This window comes from Drosophila sulfurigaster, chromosome X, assembly GCF_023558435.1.
Source record: "Drosophila sulfurigaster albostrigata strain 15112-1811.04 chromosome X, ASM2355843v2, whole genome shotgun sequence".
In the NCBI taxonomy this organism is placed as follows: Eukaryota; Metazoa; Arthropoda; class Insecta; order Diptera; family Drosophilidae; genus Drosophila; species Drosophila sulfurigaster.
In genome coordinates, this window is record NC_084885.1 from 13,323,439 (window position 1) to 13,349,014 (window position 25,576).

General features: G+C 35.9%; 2 protein-coding genes across 3 annotated transcripts; one reads left to right on the forward strand and one right to left on the reverse strand.

Annotated features, from left to right (window-relative positions):
- Nucleotides 1–6,362: 6,362 nt before the first annotated feature.
- LOC133848511 (sorting nexin-27) lies at nt 6,363–24,058 on the reverse strand. 2 transcript variants are annotated; one of them, XM_062284123.1, is made up of 5 exons: nt 23,038–24,058; nt 8,356–8,541; nt 7,447–8,282; nt 6,607–6,785; nt 6,363–6,547 (listed from the first exon to the last, which is right to left on the reverse strand). In XM_062284123.1, the coding sequence occupies exons 1-5, from the start codon at nt 23,283–23,285 to the stop codon at nt 6,479–6,481; spliced, it is 1,518 nt and encodes a 505-aa protein (XP_062140107.1). In that variant the 5' UTR covers nt 23,286–24,058; the 3' UTR covers nt 6,363–6,478. The 2 variants fall into 2 exon arrangements, with proteins under 2 accessions (XP_062140107.1, XP_062140108.1); XM_062284124.1 differs by lacking the exon at nt 23,038–24,058 and adding an exon at nt 8,621–8,760.
- On the forward strand, nt 16,944–17,939 carry LOC133848716 (uncharacterized). Its single transcript, XM_062284373.1, is given in 2 exon segments — nt 16,944–17,844; nt 17,846–17,939. Coding segments are annotated over 2 exon segments (960 nt in total). The 5' UTR covers nt 16,944; the 3' UTR covers nt 17,906–17,939.
- Nucleotides 24,059–25,576: the final 1,518 nt, after the last annotated feature.

Sequence of the window (25,576 nt, forward strand, 5' to 3'; positions counted from 1 at the left end):
GTTGTGGGCAACGATTATCGCCAGCACTGATTACGTATGCGACGCGTTGTACGCATCGCTTTTAACTGGGCCGCCACACACACACACACACACACGCACACACAGTTCATTTTTGTTCCCCCCGCTTTTGTTTGCCAAATAACATTGTTTATTGTTTATTGATTTTGTTAATTAAATTCATTTTTCGCCCCACAAAACAAGCTCTGATCGCTCTGTTTTGTCCACCTAATTACCCAATATCCCTATCGCTCTCTCACTCTTCTCTCTCTCTCTCTCTCTCTCGCTCTTCTGCTGCTCACTATCTTCCTCATTCGCCCTCGATCGCTTAACGTCTACGGTTTTAGGCTGTTATCAGTGCACATAAAACGCTAAATCGCGCCAATTGATCAAATAATACGAACAACCTACAAGCCTCAAAGGTTGTCTATACTCTAACGAGTTAAACATTCACACTTCAATGAACTTCTTCGATATATTTTTGTTGAATTTTATTAGGTTAAAGGTTACAAAATTACTTTTAAACTGTCTTCGAAACAATTTTGAACTTTGTAGGTATCTTTTTCTTTGTTGGTCACAAGTTTATGATCTTTGCTTTCTTTCAAACAAAACTTTAACTTATATCTTTTGACTTGTGGCTTATTAATTTATTCTTTTAAACTGTCTTAGCAACAACTTTGATATTCTTCAGGCAAAACTTTAAACTTTTAAGCAGGGACCGTAAACAGTGATTATTCATGTGATTTTTTGTATGCAAAAATCAAAAATTTAGAAATTAAATATAATATGATATTTTTAATAATCTATGCATGTGCACCATGATTTGGAAATTTTTAAAATCGATTAATAAAAACAAATTAAAATCTTTATACATGATTTGATATATTTTTATATATTTATATATTATATAATATATATATTATATTTTTTACTTACCAAAAATTATGCAATAGTTACTTTTATTTTGTTAAAAACTACTAGAAAATAAATTGTTATTAATGATGAAAATCAAAAAAAATCAACTACAATATAATCATTATTCCGTGATTTTTAATGATTTCGGTCTCTGCTTTTAAGTACTAGGAAGCATAACAATAACAAAATGTCTTCTGCAAAATTATTGTACATTTCAAAATGTATACTCAATAATAGTTAATGTAGCACTCTATTAACAAATTTTTAGAAAGCGTCTTAATAACAACTCAATTAACTCAATTGCTGTTGATAACAGGGACTTTGCTATCCTAAACATTATGCAATAAATTCACTTAACAACTGTTAACTAGATAAGTATTGTACTACTTGACTTTAAAAAATTTAGAATGTTTCAATGTTTTAGAATGTTTTAAACTCAAATTTGATTGAGTTTTAAATGTAAGCCCAACAATTTTTTAATGATGCAAAATTGAAAAGCTTATTTTCCAAATACAAATACAAATGGAATTTTTGACTATTACCTTATTACCTTATATACATAACTTACTTATATGAAAATATAATATTCACTTTGTAATCGTTCTTTTATAAAAACTTTTTTACCGTTAAACATTGAATCTATTAATCTAAAAGTTTTCGCTTACAACTAAAGGGTATCTAACATTCGGTGCGATTTTTGCGTTTTTTGTTTTGTTAAATAATAACATGTGTTAACGCTTGGCCAAGAGCGGAACAAGGGACCGCGGCTTTCCCTGATAAGTTGATTAGCGTAGCTCTTTACATATAAGCCAATCGAGCGGGGCTATAAAACGAATTCGCAATATTGTGCTAATAAATTCCTGACTAATAATTCTGCGCAGTGAATTGAATTGGATTGAAAATAGATTGTAATATGGATTATGGCTATCTCAAACCACATCAGATTCATGAACATACATACTAAGTTACTTATGTACAATGGGCATGGGCTGTAAGCGCAAATTTTGTAACCAAACCGCAAAATTTCATTTTGAGAAGACAATTGTATTTTTAACAAAAATGTAGTGAGCTATGAATGCTAAGCGAAAATGGTTGGCTTACAAATTGTTCATTTAAAAATTAATTGTAAATTGTAATTGGAAATAAATGTAAAAATTTGAGTTCAACAAAGAACTCAGAGAACACGCAACTCTGCGGACTTAAATATTGCAAATGGTGGATGATCAATCAATTAGAGCTCTTCCTAGCAACTCTAGCAATGCGTATCCTGTGAAAATGCGGAAGAATAAATCAGCAGCAATTAGATCTCCAGTAGTCACCTACAGAATTAGTGGGGCTATCCCCTTTAAAATTGAAAGTAGAAAGTAACTGAGAAGAAAATAAATAAATCTGTTAAAATTCAAAAATAATTTGTTTTAATATCCTCTTTGTTTTTTATTTTGCCTTACCTCTGCAAAATCCTTAAGTATCTTGCAAGGATTGACCTATTTGTAATCAGGATAACTAACTTTATTGATTGTCATTCAAGGACGTTGAGGATATTCCTGTAAAATTAACCATCAATTTTTTTAAGGGGTTGGTATAGAAAAATGGCCAAATAGTATAATATATCAATAATCCACTGTATCTTGGTCATTTGAAGGGCGATCTTCCTATCCATGCTATATTTGGCACAAGGATTTGTCTTATGACGACAAACAGAGTAGTATCCTAAATAGGACGAAAGTTCTTACAGGACTCGAGATATAACAACATTTTTGAATACAGAGAAATGCGTCTTAAGCGGCCATATACTGTCTGATCAATGCGGGCCCTATGTCAAACGAAGTCCTTTGATGAAGACTATTGTCGTGCCAAAGGACATTTAAATCGTCCTGGTGGTTCTCATGTTTTTCTAGGCCTACGAACTTAAAAATTGCAAATGTTGGATCCTTAGATGACGCCACATTTTTTTTAATGTCAATCGATAGATATGGTTCTATCGATCCTAGCAATATGTGCTCTTGAAAGATTCGCCAGAATTTGGCCAAATTAGGATCATTATTCCAATAATCAGCATGCAGAAAATATTTCTGTTGCATACTTCTAAGCTTTTTTAGCTCCTGCTTCTATTAGTACTTACCATGTGATTTCATGTCTTTATTAAAAGACGTTTCGTCTCGTCTTTGATTCAGTTTATTAATAAGTTTATCTATTACATTTCAAATCAAGAAACAATAAAAGCACAAATACTACCAAAAAGATGTGGGAGCTAATCCTGCGCCTTGATGATAGGCAACATTTATTTTATAAAGTCTTAAATCTTATTAATTGAAATCTGAAAATGTAACCTCGTGTTTTGTAAGCTTCTCCAAGAAACGGGTTCCCTCATCTCACAAGTGCCAAGAGGTATTAAGTGCAGTTTTTATAATCTATAAAAATAAATGAATTATTTTTTAAATGAACTTCAAGACTGATAAAAAATAATAATAATAATAATAATAGACCATGAAAAACCATTTTATTTTCGAAGCTCTAAATTTCAAAACATTAATATTAAAAATATTTAATATTATTTAAAGGAATTAATAACAATCAATTTAAAGAATTCGAGACATAAGGCAAGAAGCTGCACTAATAAAACCCAGAAAAGAGCAACTCGATATTTTGAAAAGGGGAAAAATGCAATCTTTATTTTCAATAAATTGGTAATTTGTTTAGTTTATTTTTTTGTTTTGTTCTCCACGGCTTCTTTGCGTTTCGTTTCGTCTCATTTGTTGTTGTATTTTGTATGTTTGTCTTCTACAATTTGTTTCTATCTCTTGTGTTTGTTTGTTAGCTTGCATTAAATTGTTTCGTTTGTTTTTTTCAGTTTCAGTTTCACATTTTACTTTACATTTTAACTCGCAGACTGCTGGCGGGAGGTTGTTTTTGTTTTGTGTGTATGTGTGTTGCTTAATTTGGATACTGACTGTACAGTAGATGCTCGATATATGGCTCTTGAGACGCCGTCCAGCGATTGCGTTGAGCGTAACTTGTTAATTATTGAATTAGGCGCATATTTTTGGTTTTTTTTTTATTTGTATTTTGATGTTTATTTCATTATCCATTTATGTTTATTAAATATGTAAGAAAACATTTGATATTCATTTTTATATGACGCTTTGCTTTTGTTTCAATCGATTTTTAAGGAATGTTTTTTTTTGTTTGCTTGTTTCTTTCATTCATTTTTTTAATGTGTGAATTTTTCTTTTAATTTGTATTTATTTATTTTATTTTGTTAGCATATTTCATGATTTTTGCTTTTCGATTTAATATTTAGAAATAAGTATATGCATATGTTTGTTGCTTCACTCCGCTATCTCCGTTTTTATGTTTTTGCAAATGCAAAAACCACTTTGAAGCCTTTGCTTATGTATTTAATTAATGTGTTAACATTTTTGTTTCTTGTTGTTTTCTTTTTCATATTTTTTGTTCAATTGTTGCCGATCTACATATCTTTTCTAACAAAACAAATACAAGTACAATTACAATTACAATGGAAAAAAAAAAGAACTTAGGGAGAAATAGATAATAAACATATAATAATATGGAATATACATAATTAATTAGTTGTACAACTAAGAACGTAAAACGTTGCTACAGTAAATGGCCAAAGAGCGTTGCGATGCGTTGCGTCTAATTGTGATTTCTCAATCTGCTTTCATCATTTTCTTGTTTTTTGTGGTTTTTTTGGTTTTTACTTTACTAGACGCAAGTTTTGTGACAAAAAATTTTGTTATGGTTTTTGGTTTTGTTTTGTTTTACACATTACATATTACAATATGCCTTATGCTTGCTTAGATAATTCGAATAAATAACTTTGATACAGAAATACAAAGCGTTTTGCACTACAAATACAATTATACAAACGAAAAGAAATGAAAACAAGTGAAAATCATATATAGTGAGTTAGAGAGAGAGAGAAACCATAGAAGACAGCCAAAAAGAGAATGACAGAATGAGAATATTCTCGTACATACATAATAATCATATCATAGTGGTAAATATAATCATAATAATAATTGTGTAAATTGTAAATATCACAAGCAGACGTCACTTGCATCGTTGATAAATGTAAATATACATACATATATGTATCTATGCGTGTGTGTGAGTGTATATATATGTATATATGTAAGTGTGTGTGTATGTAGAAATATAATTATGTGTATGTGTATGCTTATGTAGCTGTAGCTGTCTCGCCGTGTCTCTAAAGTGTGTTCAATTTTGCATTTTCTTGTTTTCGAGTTACAATTCAAATTTAGCTTGTGCCTAAGTACTATGTGAGTGTGTGGGTGAGTGAGTGTGCTTCGTGTGTGTGTGTGTGTTTGTATGGACACTAAACTACATTGCCATCAGATTCAAGTGTTACTTCAATTGCAATCACACACACAGAAATACACTCTTGCATATATGTATTAACGGCTCTTAAATGGTTACTAACATTTTCTATTAGAAAATTAGAATGAGTACATAATGTCAACATGTTGTATCGCTTTACAAATCATATTCCTATTCAATATATATGTATGCACTAGTATATATGTATATCAATGTTCATCTATATTAAGTTCTATTAAAATTGACTTTTTACAATTTCATTTTGCATGTTCAACGAGCACAAAAAAATTACACAAAAAAAAACCACATACATATTACTAATTTGTAATGATTTTTGCTATTTGCTTACAATTTACATATGTGTATGTGTGTGTGTATATTTATTTATTATAATTATTTTATGTGATTTTGCGATTTTTCATAATTTGTTTTGAATGAGAATCGTTGCAGCATTTACTAACTTGGTGCCATGCTGTATTGCTGTGTGTGTCTGTGTGAGTATCATGTGTGTGTGTGTGTGTTACCACTTGTTCGCTTTCTTTCTAACACTAACTGGCTATCTCTATGTGTGTATGTGCTAAAGTGCTTGCTGAACTATTTGAAACATTCTTCTTTTTTTCCGTTGTTAACATTTGTTTTTTCTTGAACTCAACTTCTGCTTTCTACTTTCTCCGTTATTGCTGTCGATTAACCCATGTTCGCCCGTCTATGCATCATTTACAAGTATCGTATTTGATATATTTTACAATATAAGACATACTCTTAAATAATATTATCTCGTGTGTTCTCAATTTCTACGACTAAGCGTGAAATATTGTAAAGCACACACACACATGCACACATACACATACGCATACACAAACACACGCACACAACTTTGTGATACAAGAAAATTGTACATACAACAGAATTTCGATAAACAAAAACAAAACACAAAACATAACTGAGAATTTGCAAGTGTGTGTGTGTGTGTGTGTGTGTGTGTGTGACTGTAAATGTGAATGTATGAGTGTGTGTGTTTATGACTAAGACTGCCTTGGAGCCACTTTGCTGTGATGGTGTGTTGATGATGATGTTGATCTTGAGATGATTGAGTTGCTTTATCGAATTAATCAATGCGCTTGATGAGCCTCCTCCTCGTCCTCCTCCACGTTCTTCTCCTCCTCCTCCTCCTCCTGCTTGCATCGCCTTGCTTAGTTGCCTCTTAATCGCCACTATCCTCCCATTTGCGCTCCTCCATGATGCGATCAAAGCAGTCCGCAAGGAATGCGTGCTAAAATAGAGAATAAACTCAATTCGACATATTCATAGAGTTGAAGCATTTGATTTTACATATGGCGTGTAGACTTTGACCCAACGTGCTGGCTTATCTGGACGATTGTACTGAAAGCAGAATGACATGGACTCCTCGTCGCTCTCCGAACGCGTTATGCTGTCCCATGTCAGCTCGACCATTTGCGCCTCCAGCGAGCCATCCTCGCGGCAAGCGTGCAGACGAAAGCTCTTCATTCCTGCAATAGAACAAAATAGAACTATTTAATAAAATTTCAATCATATACAAAAAAGAAAACTACAGTCGAGTGTGCTACCCATTATGAATAAAAGTGCCGTATTAATATACCAATTGCTGTACATTCTACAATTCTACAAATATACCAAAGGCAATTCTTGTTATACAGATACAGTACTACATTCAAAATATACCATAGAGTGCAAAATATACAAGATTGTCAGTCAATACAAAAGTATTTCCTTAATAACTACCAAAATTGTTGTGTGATCGAAACCAAATTTGTATATCTCTATCTCTGGTCAAGAATATATATACTTTATATACTTTATAGGGTCCGAGATGCATCTGCATCTTCTGCACTTCCTGCCGTCACAAAATTATATAATAATTCTCTTCTATTTAAAATACTTGCAGCTAACTTTCAAATTTTGTTAATCTTTTTTTTAATAATGCTATTACATTAAATACCTGCTCTAAAGTATTTCAATAATTTGTGTTTATCTCTGCTCGCTCTCTTTCTCTGCCATCTCTTTCATTCAGATGTTTTCAGCCTATTTTCACCTTGATAGTCACCAACTTTGTCTACAATTAGCTTAACCTTGACTTTCACCTATTCTAACAGCACCTATCATAAATCTTCTTCTTCGTGGAGCACTTACCAACGGCGGGTACAACATGTCCCTCCTTGCGACTATCACAGGAGCAGTGTGGAAAGACGACATCACCGTATCCGGGCAGTGTGCGTGCCAGGGCCAAATAATCGTTGGCCTTCTTGGCATCCTGCAGAGCCTTTAACTCATAGAGCCGACCATCGGCACGTATATTGCCACGATTGACCTCATCGACAGCCTGATAGAAGATGAAACGCGATGCCTGCTCGCCATCTGGTAGCGTCAGCTCCTTGGGGACCGAGAAGAGCCAGCGTCGCACACAGAGGCATGTCGATGAGGCGGTGCTGTAGTTCTGCACATAGAGTTGATGGGGAATCTCGTGTGGTTGCAATTTACGCTCAAAATTGTATTCAACAATCTCAAAGAGATAGAAATATTGTTGCGTATAGGCGGTGAGATTGGCGCGCTGCACCAAAATCTCCCATACGACCTGAGCATTTGATGATTTCTTCACCGAAACGCTGGTGACCTCGTGATCGGGCAGCATCACCTTAATGTCCACCGGCGATGCGGAGATATCATCCTCGGTGTCAGTCAAAAAGTCCTGCACAGCATCGCTCTCGGCAATCACCCGGACAGCGCAAACCTTCTCCAAATACTGTTCGAGGCCGCGGCGACGTGTGTCCAGCTGCTGTTCGCTCAGCTGAAATGGCCATTTGCCCGGCAGTTTGGGGAATGTGAAGCCGCTGAACTCTTTGCGCAGCATCGAATGCAGATTGGCAAACTCCCGATATCGACGCGAGCACAACTGCCGCCCGGCCATGTGTATGTTGAAGACAATGTAGCGTTCGCCATTCCGATTCACGATGCTGTAGTCGGGTATGCTGCAAAGAAATGGGGGAAATGCAAAGCGATAAGTTCAGCACAATCAGCGAAATAACAAAAAGAGAGACTCACCTAATGGGCAAGGAACGCTTGTCGGAGTAATCAATGTAGGAGTAGCCGCTTTGATCCTCCTGCGGCTCCAGTCTATCGGCCTCCTGTTGTGTCACTGATATGACCGTTAGGGTCAAGCAATCGCCACCAGATTTAATCAGATCCACCACCTGTTTGTGTGTGGCGCCCTCCACGCTGACGCCATTGCTGCAAAAGAGGAGAAACATTGGAAAAGCACAATTAGTCAGATTCGTATTTTGTGGCAAAGGATTCTAGCTTAACGCACCGCAAACAGCGACGCTCCAAGGCGGTCAACTGGGCAAAGTGCACGCCATGGAATGGCAACATTTTTTCAGATCGCGATCAGATCAGAGTTGCAGGCAACTCGATAGTCAGTTGACAATTGTCGAGCTGTTTGGCACGCACCGATCATTTTAAGAATCAACAAATATAACATCAAAATCGCAAACAGAGCGTAGAAGCAAGAGAGAGAGAGAGAGAGATAGAAAGAGAGCGAGTAGTTGATCAACAGAGCTCTTGTCGTCAATGCACTGATAAGCCGGTCGTCGCCAGCTGCAACTCAAGTCCCAGACGGACGTGATTCGGGTCAAGTTGAATTGGTTTATGATAAACACACAAGTTGTTGAACTGATCCATGGCGCAGCTACTTCTCAACTGAATTGTGTGACAAGCAACACAACAACTTGAACAAGAGCTACATGAATCAACAACGAAATCATACAAATATATCCTTTAAATGCAAAATAATTTATAACAATTTACCACTGTATTTTGTTTATTTTAAATACACGATACCCTAGCCAGAGAGGTATTATAACTTTGTGCCTAGAGGGAATGTAGATCCCATAAAATATATACATCTATTCTAAATCAGCGTCAACAGCAGAGAGCAAATAGACATGTCTGTTGGTCTAACATTGCTAAACAATCTGGTATATTTTGTAATTTATGGTATATTTTCAATGTAGTTGTGTATCGATATACCATATATTCATGGTATATTTTAAGAATAATATCACACTGTTTTGCTTTCATTCCAAATGGGTGTAGTTTCCTTACTTGTTTTTTTTATATTTTGAATGTAATAGTATATCGATATACCACACATAGCATTCGGTACACTTAAGTATTTTTTCGGTATATGAATTTGATATATATTAAGAATAATACCGAACTCTTTTGTGTTTTATTGACACTGGTTAACAGGTATGTCATAGTCGACCCTTCGCGACTATAGTTTTCTTACTTGTTCTAGATAAGCATAAACAGATGAGTTAATTTAGCCATGTTTGCTTCAGCAATTTTTAAGAGTCACAGCGAGCTACTGTTATTGATCTGCATGAACTAAGAGACTTCGCTTAATACTCTTATTGATCGTATTCAAATCAAGTTTATATTTTGAATTTGTAACGCACTCTTTAAACTTGCTAACGTCATTTTAAAGGTATGCCTATTACAAATTTTGCATTAACGTTGTTGGATAGTTTTTCAAGTTATTTATTGGAATCTCATTCAAGAACAAACTTTAATTAATCCTATACATATTGATCAACAACTGGTGACGTAGCTTATGCAAATTTTTGAAATTTGTAGACAAACAACCGTTGCACCTTTCTTCCATGATGATCGCTCCACATTGTTCGTTGCATTATTCACCGTATCAAATGATCAGAATTCGCTTTGAAATTCAGTGAATAACCGCAAAATACCGCGTTGATCTCCTTGATCGACAGCCACACATATCGATAATGACGTAAGTGCATATGCAAATTTTTGCATTCGCAGACCACGTAGCAACGATGAATGCATCGCGATTCGTCATTCGTGAAAATGTGACGTTAGTTCGCCATAACAAATGATTACCCTACAATTGATTCTCAATCGACTAAAGACTTTAGTTGTGTATTATCCTGTGTTTTGGTAAGCGGATTAGTAACAACGTCATTAGTACAAATTTGAGTAAAACTAATTGCGCCAATCGTAAGTCGCAACAATTGTAAGCGCCTCAAGAAACCCCCTAAAGGAAAGTGTGAGACCCGAGGGCACTTCTGATAAGCAATTGAAAGGTCTCTAATTTGATTACGTGCTCGTATTTCACTTTATTTTTATACCTCGCTTAACGTTCACTCTGCATTGGTTTTTCGGCACATTTTTTTAACTTAATCGTAACATAAAAATCCTATATAAAATATCTATCGAACCCAATATAATTTTATTTACAATTCCAAAAAACAAAACAAAACAAAATGTTGCAAGTAACTCACAGTCGATAACGCTTGCATATTTGTCTCTTTCTTATTGCAGTTGCATTGAAACCGGAAAATTGGATGGCGAACTTTGAGGTCTGCGTGCTGTTGTTGGCTGGCTTCTTGGCCTGTCCCCAGTGGGAGCCACCTTGAGCCTAGGCCAGTTCCACATTTACTACATGGTTTGCTTCTATTTCACCTCATGTTGGACTGTCTCTTTCGTACACTCTCTCTCTCTCTCTCTTTCTCTCTTAGTCTTTGTGCGTCTTTCCGGTTTGACTTTTGCCACCGCAGCACAAATAAATAAATCGCAGCTATCGTGTGTTTGTCGTGTTGTTGGTGACGCACAGGCACAACAACAACAACAACAACAGCAACAGAGACGATAACAACAACAAACAATAACATGACTCAGAGACAACATACCTAGCATATTTTTACATTCTACATAATAACTCCTCTGGCATGTTTCTTCCTTATGCATGACAGCAAAAAGACGACGTGGGCAACGTGATCGACGAGTTCGATACTCTGCCCTCAAATAAATATGAACTAATTTAAGCATTATTTCATAATATTATTTTTATTGAATATACACATATTTAACCTTTAATATTACCTTGTTAATTTTGTAAGATAATATCGCTAATGCTTATCAAATCACTTTTCAATTAGATAACATCTTAGCTTAACATTAACAACAAAGCTTCAACTGCAAGGCAGCCAAAGTTGGCATGCAAACCTTACTTGCTTCTTTATAAAGATATGAAAAAGAAAACATATATAATGCGTTGATTTTTGATAAAGTAGAAAACAATGGAACGCTAAATATGAATATTCATTCACAAATTGGTAATTTACAATATCACTAGCTACTCTTTATATATGAATAATATAATTTAATATTACAATATTGTATCAACAGCAAATTTATGAAGCTGGCAGAAGATCAAGGAATCCAGAATTATTAATTATAACTAACTATACTCTAAATAAATACAAACAAAAAAAAAACAAATTTGATTAAAATCTAACCTGGAATTAGCTTTAATACTTAATCATAATTACGTTTAAATAGATTAATTCTAGAAAGCTTTAATCACGAATCAGCTTTTTCTAAGCTTTTGCCATTCACAGTCGCAGCACTGCAAACAAAAGCAAAAAGGTACAACACTATTTTTAAAGCTTAGTGAAGACTTGGCACGCAAATTGTAATTAATGAATTTATAGAAATAAAGAAAAAACTTTTAAAAAGTTAGTCATAGCGCGAAATCAAGTTGCGCAAACCTTTCTTGTGCACAATTTTCAGCCTCCTCGTATTTACCGTTTGACGCTGTGCGTTGATGGTTCAGCCAACCAGCATAAAGAACAAAGAAAAGTGTAAAAGTTGAGCTTACACTGAGCTAAAGATTGTGATTGTAAGACAAAGACGCGGTGGAAAGAAACCAGTTTCAAAAGTTTCCAAATAAATACTAGAAATCAATTTACAACAACAGCAGCAATAATCAAACTGTAGAGGGCGCTGTTGTTGCATGTTGATGATCATTAAATATTATGAATTTCAGCATAACAACGATGCAAACAATTTATTTTGTTTATGGATTTGCCAAATGCATAAATAAAAGAGTACGCATAAATATTTATATAAACTGGCATAAATATAAACGAGCGAAAGCTAAAATTATTTATGATTTTCGAATACCCTCAAAATGTGTAGAATTATAGAGTGGTGCAGGTATTTGCTAGTCGAGCACATTTTGTGCACTCTTAGTCGCAATGCGTTGCAATTTTTGCATATCAGCCTCCCTCTCTCTCTTTCCTTTTCACTTCTCATTCGCTGATAAAAACAGCAAAAGTTGTTTACACACACAAAACATGTGTAAATTTACAAACACACACACACACACACATACATAAACCTAATGCACTGATCGCCGATGCTCTGTGTGCGCAAGAAAGAGAGACTGAGAGAGTCATAGAAAAGCTGTAAAGGCGGATTAAGGTTTATCAATCAAGAGCAAGAGCGAGAGCGAGAGAGGTTTGTGAGCTTTAGTGGCTCTCCTTGCACTCATTTGTGGCGCAGAAAGTAATGGGCCTCGCCAGTTGAAGGGTATCTAAGACACATGACCAGGAACGCAACATACATAAATCAATCAAATTAATTCGTTCACGATAAAGCGGCTTTCAGATACCATAGCGTGTGCAACTTCAACACACCTTCTAGCTAAAGCATGACAATAAAATATTAATACCACAGTGTTGTTATGTGACCTTAATGCCAAGGGAAATTTCACAAGATATCAAATAACTGCACATATGAATTTAATGGCTATAAATTCTAAAAACTTTGTTCATCATCGCTGCCCACTTGCTGGCAATGGGCTGCCAACTTATCGTACTGAGAATTAAGTTGTATGTGAACTGCCAATGAATATTACAGAGTATCTAAAAAGAGACATGCCCCTAAAAATCCATCTGGTTTCGTTCACATGACTAGACTTTTAGTAATTTCAATATATCTGAGTATTTACATAATTGCTGTGCTCATAATGTTTCTATTTTATTATGATCTAAGGTTTATTTTGGGGGTCTATTGTATAGCTCATTGTGTGTGATGATTTAATACTTGGAAATAATCCAAAAGAATTTGCAAAAACAATTTTGCTATAAAACACACATGCAATTCAATGTTTCACAAAACTATTTCAACGATTTAAAAAATAATATCTATTAATTTTCTCACGAACAACATACTGACTTTTATAGTACTATCTCAACTGGGATTAACCAGCTGTTTCCGAACTGTCCATCATCGACTCATTCACACACACACACAAGCAACAATGCAAAGAAATTGAGGGAAAGAAACTAGCTGAGGCAAATTTATGGACGTTAACTTGCCCACAACGCAACAAAACGCAACACAACACAGAGAGCGATGGGGGTCAGGCAAATTTTCCATTTAATGGTCTTAAATAAACAATAATTTGATGTATGTGTATTTTGTGTGTTCACACAAACATAAATTACTAATATTTATACACCAATATGCCATATATCAATGGGGAGAGCAACTGGTTCAAAACTAGTTCATTCAATTAGTTCCGCTTTGAAGTTTTGCTGCCTGTTCTATTCTATTCTATTCTATTCTATCGTCAAGGTCGCAGCTAGTTTCTATGTAAATGCAATTTATATTTTTCTTTGTCATTAATGACGGTGCAAAGAGTCATTTTAATGAGATTCCCTTTTATTTATATGTGTGTGTGTTCACTTAAGTGATGAAATTTATTGACGATAATTCATAACACAGATGAAATACAAGCAGGATAAACAATGTTTCTAAAGGTATTAAAAGCTTCAACTTTGCTGTATACATTGTTTGATCTTGTGTTGTGGCAAGTGTCTATTTCTGGATTATGCATAACGCAGCCAAATAAATCTACATCCAAGGCACAACCGAAACCTCAACCTTCTTCCCCCTTTCTCTCTCTCTCTGATTTTCGCTTTCGGTCTCTCTCAGCTAACCCAACCCAATCTAAACTCAGGCCCAAGTCCGAACTCAACCCAAGCAGTGAGTGACGCAAATCTATTGATTATTCTGGGGCATATGCCGCAAAAGCAACAATAATAATAACAACAACAAAGAGAGCATTAATAACATGAACAACAGTAGAACATGGGCACAAAACCACAAAACACAAATTTCGTGGCAGCATAAAATAAAATTAAAACATGAAAGCAAACAAAGCAAACTTCAACGAATGCCCAAGACCCTTGACAACATATTAAGGGTAGCTTTTAGGTTGCAAATTGTATTATAAGTGCATTAGTATAATGGAAAAACTGTTTATAGATCCACAAAAGACAGAAGTTTCTAAAAATATGTAAAATTAAATTCATCTAATAATTGATAAAAATAAACATAAAGACTGTGATACGGAAAAAATGTTTACTCTTTTTTATAATGTAAAAAGCAAACTTTAAGGTCCGAATAAAATTTTTTCTGTCATGAACTTTTCAATTTAAAAATTCTCAATGTGTTTGAAAGTAAAATATAATAATCCAATGGTTATCTTATCTTATATAATATATAAATTTTAAAGCAAAATTATAGCTTCAAATAATGTTTTTGACCTCAAAGTTGATACAAAAAAAAAAACATTTCATTATAATATTAATATTGTAACTATTATCTTGTGGAATAAAAAATTCGTTTATAATATTTTATAGCTACCTCTAAGCTCGAAATAATATTTTTTCTGTACTCTAATCTGGCCTAAAAAAAATCCTTATTCTTTTTGAAAACAAAATACAATATTGTAATTTTTTGCAACTATTTTTTCGTGAAAAAAATTAAATTCTTTTTTAATATATGAATTTTAATATATATATTAATTATAAAGCAAATTTAAATGTGCCAAAAATATTTGTTTTTCGCTTCAAATCTAGCCTAAAAGAATAAAAGTAATATTTTTGAAAGCAGAACATATTAAGGTAATTGTTTTTATATCAACTTTCTTGTAGATCAACAAATTTAATGAACATTCTAAAATTTAAATTCTTAATAAAAAAAACTTTTCAATACATTCACAATCTGTTGCATACTTTATGGCTGCGTGGCAGTATCCTTGGTCAGTTCATTAGAAAGAGTATTTTGCGGGGTTTCCCCCAAAGAGCCAAAAATACACTTATAAAGAACCAACTATTGGTTTTTATTGTTGTCATTGCTTTTTCTGCATTTGTGTATTATTTTTTGTTAGTTTATTTGTTATTTTTATTGTTGCTGTCGCTCTTGTGGCGCTGCGACAGCAAAATAGTTGCTATTGTTATTGTTATTCTTGCTATTTGCCTGGGCATTGTTGTCGTAAATGTTTTAACGAGCAGTACGTCGAGCAAAGAATTGAAAATAGTTCATAATCCTCATTGATTGCATCGCAACCTTCCCCCAGATTCCCCAAGAACAGCAGCAACAATGCAATGTTAAGTGGCAAGTGCAGCAACAGCAACAATAAAATAACGTGCAACTCGCAACCGATGAAGACGAAGAGAAGCAGACGCCAACGACGCACAGCACAACAACAAGTGAAAGCCTTATTGAATGCAACACCCACTCACACACACACACACAGTTCTTCATATTCAAATTGTAGTTTTCCATTGTAGTTTTCCTCTCATTTCATTTCCACTTTTACGCTTCTCTTGCATAGACAGAAGACATTCAGAATACGCAATGAACGAGAAACATAGTTGAAACTATAAGATCTCCATTTTTGCATTAAATATTATTGCGAACCAAATAGGAATAAGCAACTTGCTATAAGTTGAAGATATTCAGCAGAGTACTAATCATAGCTTTTCATTCAATTTACAACGAAACCAGCTAATAAATACCAAAATTTTTTAAAATATGGGCACACTTTTGAAAACAACAAAGAGTTGTAGCGAATTACGTATATAATTCTATATGTGAATAAATAGTAATTAATAAAAAGTAATGCATTTATAAAAAAAATATCAAGCAAGCCCATGAATTTAGCTTATTAACTACGAAATACCTAATATTATGGGCACACTGCTCCATAAAACAATAAGTTATAGCGATCTGGGTATGTAATTATTATTTAAAAATATCAAGCACACCACGTAATTGATTTTGTTTATTGAATTCATTCCATTTAGAACAAAAACAGCTAATAAATCCCTAATTTTATGCAAATATGGGCATACTATTCAATAAACTTGTAGCTATTTAGGTTTGTGATTCATGTACATCAATAATTAACATGAGAAAAATAATGAATTTGTAAGAAAATATGAAACCCAACCTGAAATTCATTTTGTTAATTGAATTTAAGAAACGAAAAGAGGAAAACACAAACAGCTGTTCGTCGATAAGTATCAGTAATCAGTATCATGTATCATTCATTATATTTGATTGATACTAAAAATTGATGGTACTGAGTAATCACGTAACATGCTTACTAATCGAAGCTACTACCTCTCCAAGTTGGAATTAGCATTTAAATTAGCAAAACATTTATTCAAATAAAGCAAGCAACAAATATGTAGAGTATTTCAATGGTCACTGCAACTTCGCCTATCACTTTTCAATCGGCTTAAATGACAAGAGAGAGAGAGAGAGAGATTCTAGATATGTATGTGTGTTTGTGTGTGTGTGTTTGTGGTAATCAAAGCCATGTTAAACAATGGAACTTGAACAATAGAGCTATCGATGCAATGCAACTGGCCAATTTTTGGACGAGCCACTTGACAAAGTGTTTAATCTAATCGAAAAGCTGCTTGGCTTCTTCAAATGAAATGAAATGAAATGCCCCAAAAGCAAATGACACTTGCGACAGTTGACAAGATGAAGGCCATAAAGCAAATGCTGCTCGGATTAATAATATTGTTCCAGCTGCTCCAACTTGGACATGGATTAGAGTGCTATGCCTGCGATTCGGCCGAGGATGCGGAGTGTGCCACAAATCCGGGCCAACAGCTGGAGGTGGAAGAGTGCTCGGTGGCCAATGATGTGTGTGTCACCTCGATTACGGCGGGATTAACGCGACGCGGCTGCCTGCGTCGCCTCTATCCGAATGCCTATTGTGCCGAGCCCTGCGATCGGTGCAGCACAAGTCTCTGCAATCGTCATGTCTATCCCGTGGATCGTCTGCGTTGCTATCAATGCAGCGGCGCCGACTGCATCGATGTCAGTCAACGGCCACAGCTCCTGTTGCCGTGTCCCGTCTACAATGCAGACGATCGTTGCTACACCAATGTGTTGCATCTGAGTAACACACAACGCGGTTGCGAGCACACAAATCTGCCAGACGGTTGTCCCCATGTCTGCCTCAAGTGCAACTACAATGGCTGCAACGCAGAGTTGACAGTTGGCGAGAGTCGCTGTTTGCAGTGTACACACAATCGGCTCTCGCCGAACCCCGATTGTCAGCGGAATCAGCAGCCAGAGACGGAGGCGGAGGCGGAGCAGAAATGTGCCCTCAACAATGCCACAGTGACGCAGTGCGTCAACAAGGTAATGTACGGACATCGCGAACGCTGCTACACGCATCTCAATACCCAAACGGATGTCCTGCAACGCGGCTGCTCCACCACAATGGGCTTCTTTCCCACCGGCGAGCTGAGCGAATGCTACGGCGACAACTGCAACTCGCAGTGCCAGAACATTGCCTGTGCCACCTGCAACTCCACCAGCGATGCCAATTGCCGTGGGGGGCAACGCCTTGAGTAGCAAACAGTGCGTCGATGGCACCAATGCCTGCTTCTCCTGCGAGCAAGGTTAGGGTGAGTGGGGATTAAAGGATTAAGTATTGATAAAGTAGCAATGATAAACAAATATAATAAACACTATTTGATTCGGAAATTCATTTCGCTAGAAGTAATCGCTTTGTTCACAAATCTATCTGCAACGTGTACTAAACATTTGCTGAGATACAAAAGATAAAAAAGTAACTGCATTTTCAATTTATCAGCTAATTTTGTTAGAAATAAACACAGCAAATCAAAGGCTTTGTTGGCAGTCTATGTTTATTATTTTTTAACAAAGATGGCAAATCTAATTGCTACAAATGTTGAGCATTCATTGAAGTAGAAAAGAAATAAAAAGGAGAAATTAAAATTATTGCATATATTCATTATTTGAAACAATAAGATTGCAAATCTATCTGCAACGCATATTAATCATATCTCAACAACAAAGATATTAAAGTATCTTCAATTCATCAGAAATAGTACATGACTTTAAAACTAATTTAAGGGGTTTTTTTGGCAATGTATCTTTAATATCTTTTAACATGGATTGCAACGATATCTGCAACACAGGTTTAACATTTGTTGAGATAGAAAAGAAAGAAAAGCAAATAAAGTAAAATAATATTTAATTTATGAACTACATTGTAATTGTTCTACTTGACTTTCAAGTTCAATAGTTATATAGCATCGAAAAAGGCTTTATTGACGATCTAAATTTACTCTTTTTTCACAATCTTTCAAAAAGGTTTGACAATATATCTCAAAACCATTTTTAGAGATAGAAAATACTATTTAAAAAAAAATTTTAAATATATTTAAAATGTTCAGACAAGTAAATAATAATAGTTCTAATTAGTTAGAAATAATTACCAGACAAACTTAAAGACAATGTTCTAAAGTCTTTAGCTTTATCTTTGAGCTAAAATTAGAAGAGCCGTCAGAGCCCGAAGCTCATTAATTTGTTTAGGTATAATATGAAACGATGAATAAACAATTCTGATTTATTCTGCAATTTCATATGAAATTTTAGCCTTGACAATCTAAGGTTATTATCTTTTAACAAAGATTACAAAAATGTATTGATAAGAGAAAGCGAAATATCTTTACAATAATCTAAATATTTGTTACTGCACAAAAGACATGAAAGTAGTTAAAGAAATGCATTTAAATTGTTGTAAACAATTCCAGTTCTAATTCTGTAAGTAATTTTCTAGAAAATCACGAACTCACGAACTAAGCTGATTATCGTTCTTTATTGAAAAGAAAAACAGATTATATAAACAACTTTGTAAGCATAATTCAAGCTCCTTTGGTTCACAAAATAATTGCTAAATAAATGAAGGAACACGAAGTGTAAAACTTTGTAGTGAACAACTTACTAAACGACAATGCAAGTTACTTTGTAACAATTTCTTATTAGAAATGTTCCAACAGCAAAGTGAAATAAATGAAAATCGACTGTGGCTTTGAAAATAGTGGAAAATTAATTTCCCTACTGCAGCAAATGGACGTGACAGCGTTAATTAAAAGTGTTTCATTTACAATTTAACCATAAATAATAGATGCCATTTGAATTGACAGTTGCAGGAAAATTGCCATATGCAACATATTTGTGTCGAATCACATTAAAATGGGAAACGAAAATGAGAATGAGTAACACTCATTATTATCTATCAATTATGAGAGTTTATACACACCTATTTATTAGCCAAAAAAAACGATTAGATTTAAAGTTGTGTTGTTCTCCGGAAGTGGAAATCACAGTACACAACAGCAGTATAAATATTACTAACATTATCGAATTTTGTTCGCTTTTTTTATCACATTACAGACACGCTCTTACGTCGCGGCTGTGCGGATGCAAGTTTTGTGCCCGGGGGGGAAGGCGAGACGTGTCAGTTGTGCCGCAGCGGCGACAATTGCAATCGCTGGTCGGTGCGCAGTTGCTACCGATGCAATTCATTGGAATCGGACGAGGATTGCGCCCAAATGCTGAATCCCAATGCGATGAGTGTCAGCAATTGCAGCCATGCAACCGAATTGTGCGTCAGCACCGTTATCAGTCGCCTCCAAATGGTGCACACAGTCCGGGGATGTGCCGGCGAGGTGCCCGAGTGCACCGCCAATGATCCCTACTGTGTGCGTTGCAATGGCAGCTTGTGCAACGTGGCGCCCACATTGTGGGCGACACAGCAAGAAGCGCTGCAGCTGCAACTGCAACTGCAACAGCGGCTAGCAACAACGCCCACAAGACGACAACGACAACGACAACGAGAACGTAGCCAATGGCCAATGCAACTGCTCGACTATCTGTGGCCCAATCTGCTAAGCAATTAGCCAAACTGTTTGTGGGGAGGGCGAGACAACAAAAGCAATTATTTGAAAGCTTCGTAGATGAATAAACAATAAGCTGCAACAACAGCAGCAACAACAACAATGTCTTTCCACCCACCCGAAAATAAAAACAAAACAAATACAGCAAAAACATTGATAAGACGGAGGATGTGGAGTGATGTTTGTGGCATTTATTTCAGACAGTTGCCAACCGACACATGCAACGCCCCTCAAAAGCGAAAGAGCGAACGAGTCATCAGCGCAGGGCTGACAAAAACTAAGGGCTGCATCAGTTTGAATGCTCCAAAGAAATTGTTTGTCAAATAACTTTAATTAATTGTTATGCAATAAAATTGATTTAAGCTTATGAAGCATCAATTTTTAAATTTATATGAATCAGCGAACTAGTTCACACCTGAAGTAACTGTTTGAGCGCAGTTTTGAACTAGTTCAGAGAGCGAGAGAGAGAGTGCGAGTGAGTCATCGGCGCAGGGCTGACAAAAACTAAGGGCTGCAATTGCTTAAAATTTTCAAAAATGTCAATTAACTTTAATTAATAACTATACAATAAAATGTATTTACGATTATCATCAGCGAACTAGTTCACACCTGAAGTAACTGTTTGAGTGCAGGTTTGAACTAGTTGGCAGTGCGAGAGAGTCATCAGCGCAGGGCGGACAAATACTAAGGGCTGTAATTATATGAATTCTTAAAAAAGGCCAGTTAACATTTTTTTATTCTATAAAAATCATTTAAGATTATTAAGGAAATTTGTATGAATCAGCGAACTAGCTCGCAGCTGAAGAAACTCTTTTAGCGCAGCTTTGAAAAAGTTAAGAGTGCTTTAGCACTGCCTGACTAGCACATACCTCGCAATTAACTCAAATATGTATTCCATAAATATACCCCGCTTGACTTAATTTAAAGCAGGGTATAAAACTTTGTCATTAGCGAAGATAAATTACTCTCGGTATCAGCACAATAAAAATTAGTTAAATATTTGCTTATAAACTCGTATTTCTGAAATTGAATTGATTTAATCAACATACAGTTTTGCCTGTTGCATATTATTATTGTCGTTATGTGTTTATGCAAGCTGTGAATGAATTTCTTGAACGGGTTTCATTTCAAACAACAACAAAGTTGCCAAAGATCGATCGTGATCGAGGCGTAAGTGTATATTTTAATCATCACAAATTCAAAAACAAAATATACACCAAAAAAAAACTATTCTATCTAAATACATAAGTAGATATGTATTATGAATGTAGGTGTATATCTTTCGTGTTTGTTTGCGTTTTGCAGTTGCTTTGTTTGCTCACGCTCCGACAAATTACCGCTGTTGTTATTCATGTTGTTGTTGTTGTTGTTTCAGTTGATAATCAAATGATGGGCGCTATAAAGCAAGAGCAACAACAACAAGAGGAACTAACTTCCAGCTGGCCCCAGAGAATGCACTCGACGAAAAAGTGCGAAAAATAAAAATGTGGAGAAAACAAATTCATTCGCCTGCTTCTGGCGTGTGACGTTAACGTTGGAGAGTGGGAGAGTGGGAGAGTGGGAGAGCGGGACAGTTAACGAAGTGTGGTGTGTGGAGAAGATGATGGAGGAGGAGAGGAGTGATAGAGGACGAGCTTCGTTTGCTGCCGACGATAATTAAGTTGTTAGACGCAGCGCGCCATGCCGCGCAATGAAACTGTTGCTAAATTTATTAATTGAATTTGTGCGCAGGTTTTCGTTTTCGTTTTATTTGTTTTCTTCCATTTCTTTTCATTCCCAGGAAAGGTTATCACAACGTTGGCGCCCGCAAAACTCAATTAAAATGCAACGTGTTTTGATTGATAGCATAAGCATAGTAATAGCATGGCCAGCTAATGCAAGTGCGAGCGGGAGAACAACAACAACATTTTGGCATACAAAATGTCAAAATGTGTACAACGATGCAAGCTACAAAAGCTACACGAAGAGTGAAGTTGAAAGACAGAGACAGAAAGAGAGTGGAGAGTGGAGCGATGGACGAGAGCATAAAAACCCAGCGCGTGTACACGACTGGAGGAGAGATGGAGTGAAAGAGAGAGGAGAGGAGGAGAGTGTAAGGGGAGTAACGGGCAGACCGGCGAGGTGGGTTGCTCTGCTAGGGGGCATTTTAATTAGCTTGTGCTCTACATGTCGGCTATCCATGTATGTGTGTGAGTAATAGTAGTTGTAGTTGTAGTAGTAGGTGGCGAGTCTAAATGTGAGTGTGACCAAACAATGGCATAAACATTACGCCATACCTAAAACAAAAGCAACAACAACATCGCCAGCGAAAATGAGAAATATAATCTGCTCGAAACTGTTACCAGCCATTACAACAGCAAAGTTCAGTAACAACCCTCTTGTACTCTCTCTGTCGCACGTACACAACGTACACAGACACACACACATACAGAGCAGCATAACATTATTGATTCCCAGCCAGGACTTCAGCAGCAAAGCCGCACACTGAATACTGAACACAACTCAGTTTTAAGTTACTTTTTCCATTTCGAGTGGAGCAATTCAGTGGGTGGGCTACTCTCTTACACTCTCTCGCTTGCTCTCTTACTCTCTGTCACTCATTGTCGCTGCTGTTGGGAACATGAACATGGCACAGGGACAGGGCGGGGCAGTTGGCAAGCAGGTCAAACACGAATGCCGCGTAAAAAGGAAGCTTTTTTGTACATATGTATGTATGTATATTTGTGACATTCACGATGCTCGTTGTTGTTGGCAATTGTTATCGGTTATTGGTTATTGTATATCGTTCTACTATTTATTTGTATGTAAGGAATATATATTTTACACTTACACCTCGAGTATGCGATCGCCTTTCTTGATCCCCGCCTTCTCGGCGGCGCCGTTCTCCAGCACTGCACTGACATGCTGCAGGGGGGCATAAAGTTCGCCATTGATGGATCGCAGTTGGCCGCCTTCGGACACCTGTCCGCGCACATTGAAACCGAATCCAGTTTCCGTCTTGTAGATGGTAACAACACGCGGTCCATTGGCGGCTGTGATGGTGGTGTTGTTGCTGCTGCTGCCGTTGTTCTCGCTCATTTCTCTGCTGCGCTGCGCTGCCGGTTCGCGACGCGCTGCGTCCGCTCACACTACACACACACACTCTCACGAGTGCACACTCAGACAAACAGACACAGACAGAGACACGGCACTGTTGTTGCGGTTGTTGTTGTTATTTTACACAATTTTGCTGTTGCTGTGAATTTGCGTAACTTTTGTGTATTTTTTGCAACTTCTTTTGCACTCAAACATTCGCGCGCACACACACACCACAACAATAACGTCGTAACCGAAACATGAATTTAAATACAAATACACACTTACATACACACACAGGTTAGTTGTTGGCAGCGGCCACTTTTACTTTCCGCAATACCAAAACCAAAAAAAAAAAAACTCGAAACTCCAAGCTCCGGTATTGAATCACACTTGGATTTGATAAGTGACTTTGTGTGTGTTGGTGTTGGTAGGCTTGGTTGTGTGTATGTGTGTGTTATGGATATGCGATTCCAACGGAGGATATGCTTTTCATTGCGTCCGTACACGTATAACGTTTTAATCCAAGAAAGCAAACAACGTGTGCGTATGCACCGCACTTTTAATTTTGCATATTGCTTCTCCGCTTTGCTTAATTCACTTTTGCTTTTGCATTTGCTCTTGCTTCTCTTGCTCTTGCCTTTGCCACTCGCCCAACAACTGCTGCTAGGCGCTAGTGTTGGGTTTGTCCATTAAGTGAATGTTTAATGAACTGAACTGAACAAGTGAGCGACTGCTTCCTGGTCGTTCACATTTCGGAGCGCTCACGAGTGAACAACAACATAGTGTTGTAAACGGCGATGTGGCAACGCTGAATGCACAAAGTCTGCTTATTACATTAAAAAATGTATAAACGAAGTATATGAGGCTAGCACATTTTAGCAAATATTTCATTGTATGTATAATATATAAATTGCAAATGTACATTTACAACGTATTTGCTAGACAACTCAAATACCATATGTTTACCAACACTTAATGAACCAGTTATCGATTGCAATCAGCTGTTTACCACGCTCAGTCAGTTGCGGCGGTTATATTTGAAATTACCATCGATATTGTATTTTAAAAATTTTCAATTTCTTTATCGAAATCTGAAAATAAAATCTACAAAATTTTGATATTTGCCCAAGCCACCGAGATGTATGACGATTAGGTAATTAAAATAAAATAACATTTTAACATTATTATCTGTTGCTTTATCGAATAATTTAACATTTCATTAAAAATAATGTGATTAATAAATAGCGAATGATGATTCAGCATCGACACCCTTTCAGTAATACACAATATTTAAAACAACTGTGACGATTTTTAAAGTCCCCACATTTGCGCAACCACCAAGAATATAGGTTTATTATCATCGTATATGTATTAATACATGGATATTTTTAATTCAATTTTGTTTAATGAAAATTCAAATAAGATAAGAAAAACGATATTATAAAAGGCAAGAAATTACCACTGCTTGGCTAACGACCTACATACGTATATAAATAAATACTATATGTATTGGAAAGTTACAGTATTTAACTGACCTGCAATTTAAGTATGATTTACTTTAGAATCCTGCATTCGAAATCTAGACAAAATTATAAAGCGGCGTGACAAAACTCTCTAAACACAAAAAAAGAGCTTAAATGCATTTACTTAGAATTAAACAGGAGAAAATAAAAATAATTGCAAATATAGGGTGCTGCAAAAATAGAAGAAACAGGAGAGAACAAAATGGGGGCTGTGTGTACTCAGGGGCACATTCATAGCATACATAGACGCCTCTGTTGCGGCGCCATTGCCTCAGTTGTGGGGGGCGTGGCAGCCGCGATGGGCGATTTCTAGAGGGGTGAGAGGACAAAACAAACAGCAAAAAAAAAATTGCAATCTAAACAATAGAGAAAATACAGCTAAAGACACGTAGAAAGAAAGCAATTCGATTTGTTTTATTTCAGTTGCAGCTAAACAAAAACGAAAATTGGAGCTGCTTATGTTTTTTTTCTTGTCGAAGATGTCTTGGAGCTTTTGAATGCGTTTAATACAATAATATAATTAAATTAAATTAGATTGTTTAGAATCGAGGCCACTGTCACGGCACACACACACACACACACTCTCACACCCACAATCAACGCACACACACACACACACACACACACGTTAGAGAAAAAAAGTAAACTTCTTGATGGGAGACTTTTCGTTAAAACAGATTATTTTTCTTTATAGATATAAATGTGTATGGGTGGTTTGTGTGTGTGTGTGTGTAAAATGTTGCTGAAATTGTTACAAATGAATACGCC

What these genes read in the sequence shown, in the direction of transcription:
- LOC133848511 (XM_062284123.1), bottom strand. Translation starts at nt 23,285, where the DNA reads ATGAGCGAGAACAACGGCAGCAGCAGCAACAACACCACCATCACAGCC. An exon ending in AAGCGTTCCTTGCCCATTAG is followed by an intron (nt 8,283 to 8,355) that starts GTGAGTCTCTCT and finishes ATTTCTTTGCAG; the next exon opens with CATACCCGACTACAGCATCG. An exon ending in ACATGTTGTACCCGCCGTTG is followed by an intron (nt 6,786 to 7,446) that starts GTAAGTGCTCCA and finishes GTTCTATTGCAG; the next exon opens with GAATGAAGAGCTTTCGTCTG.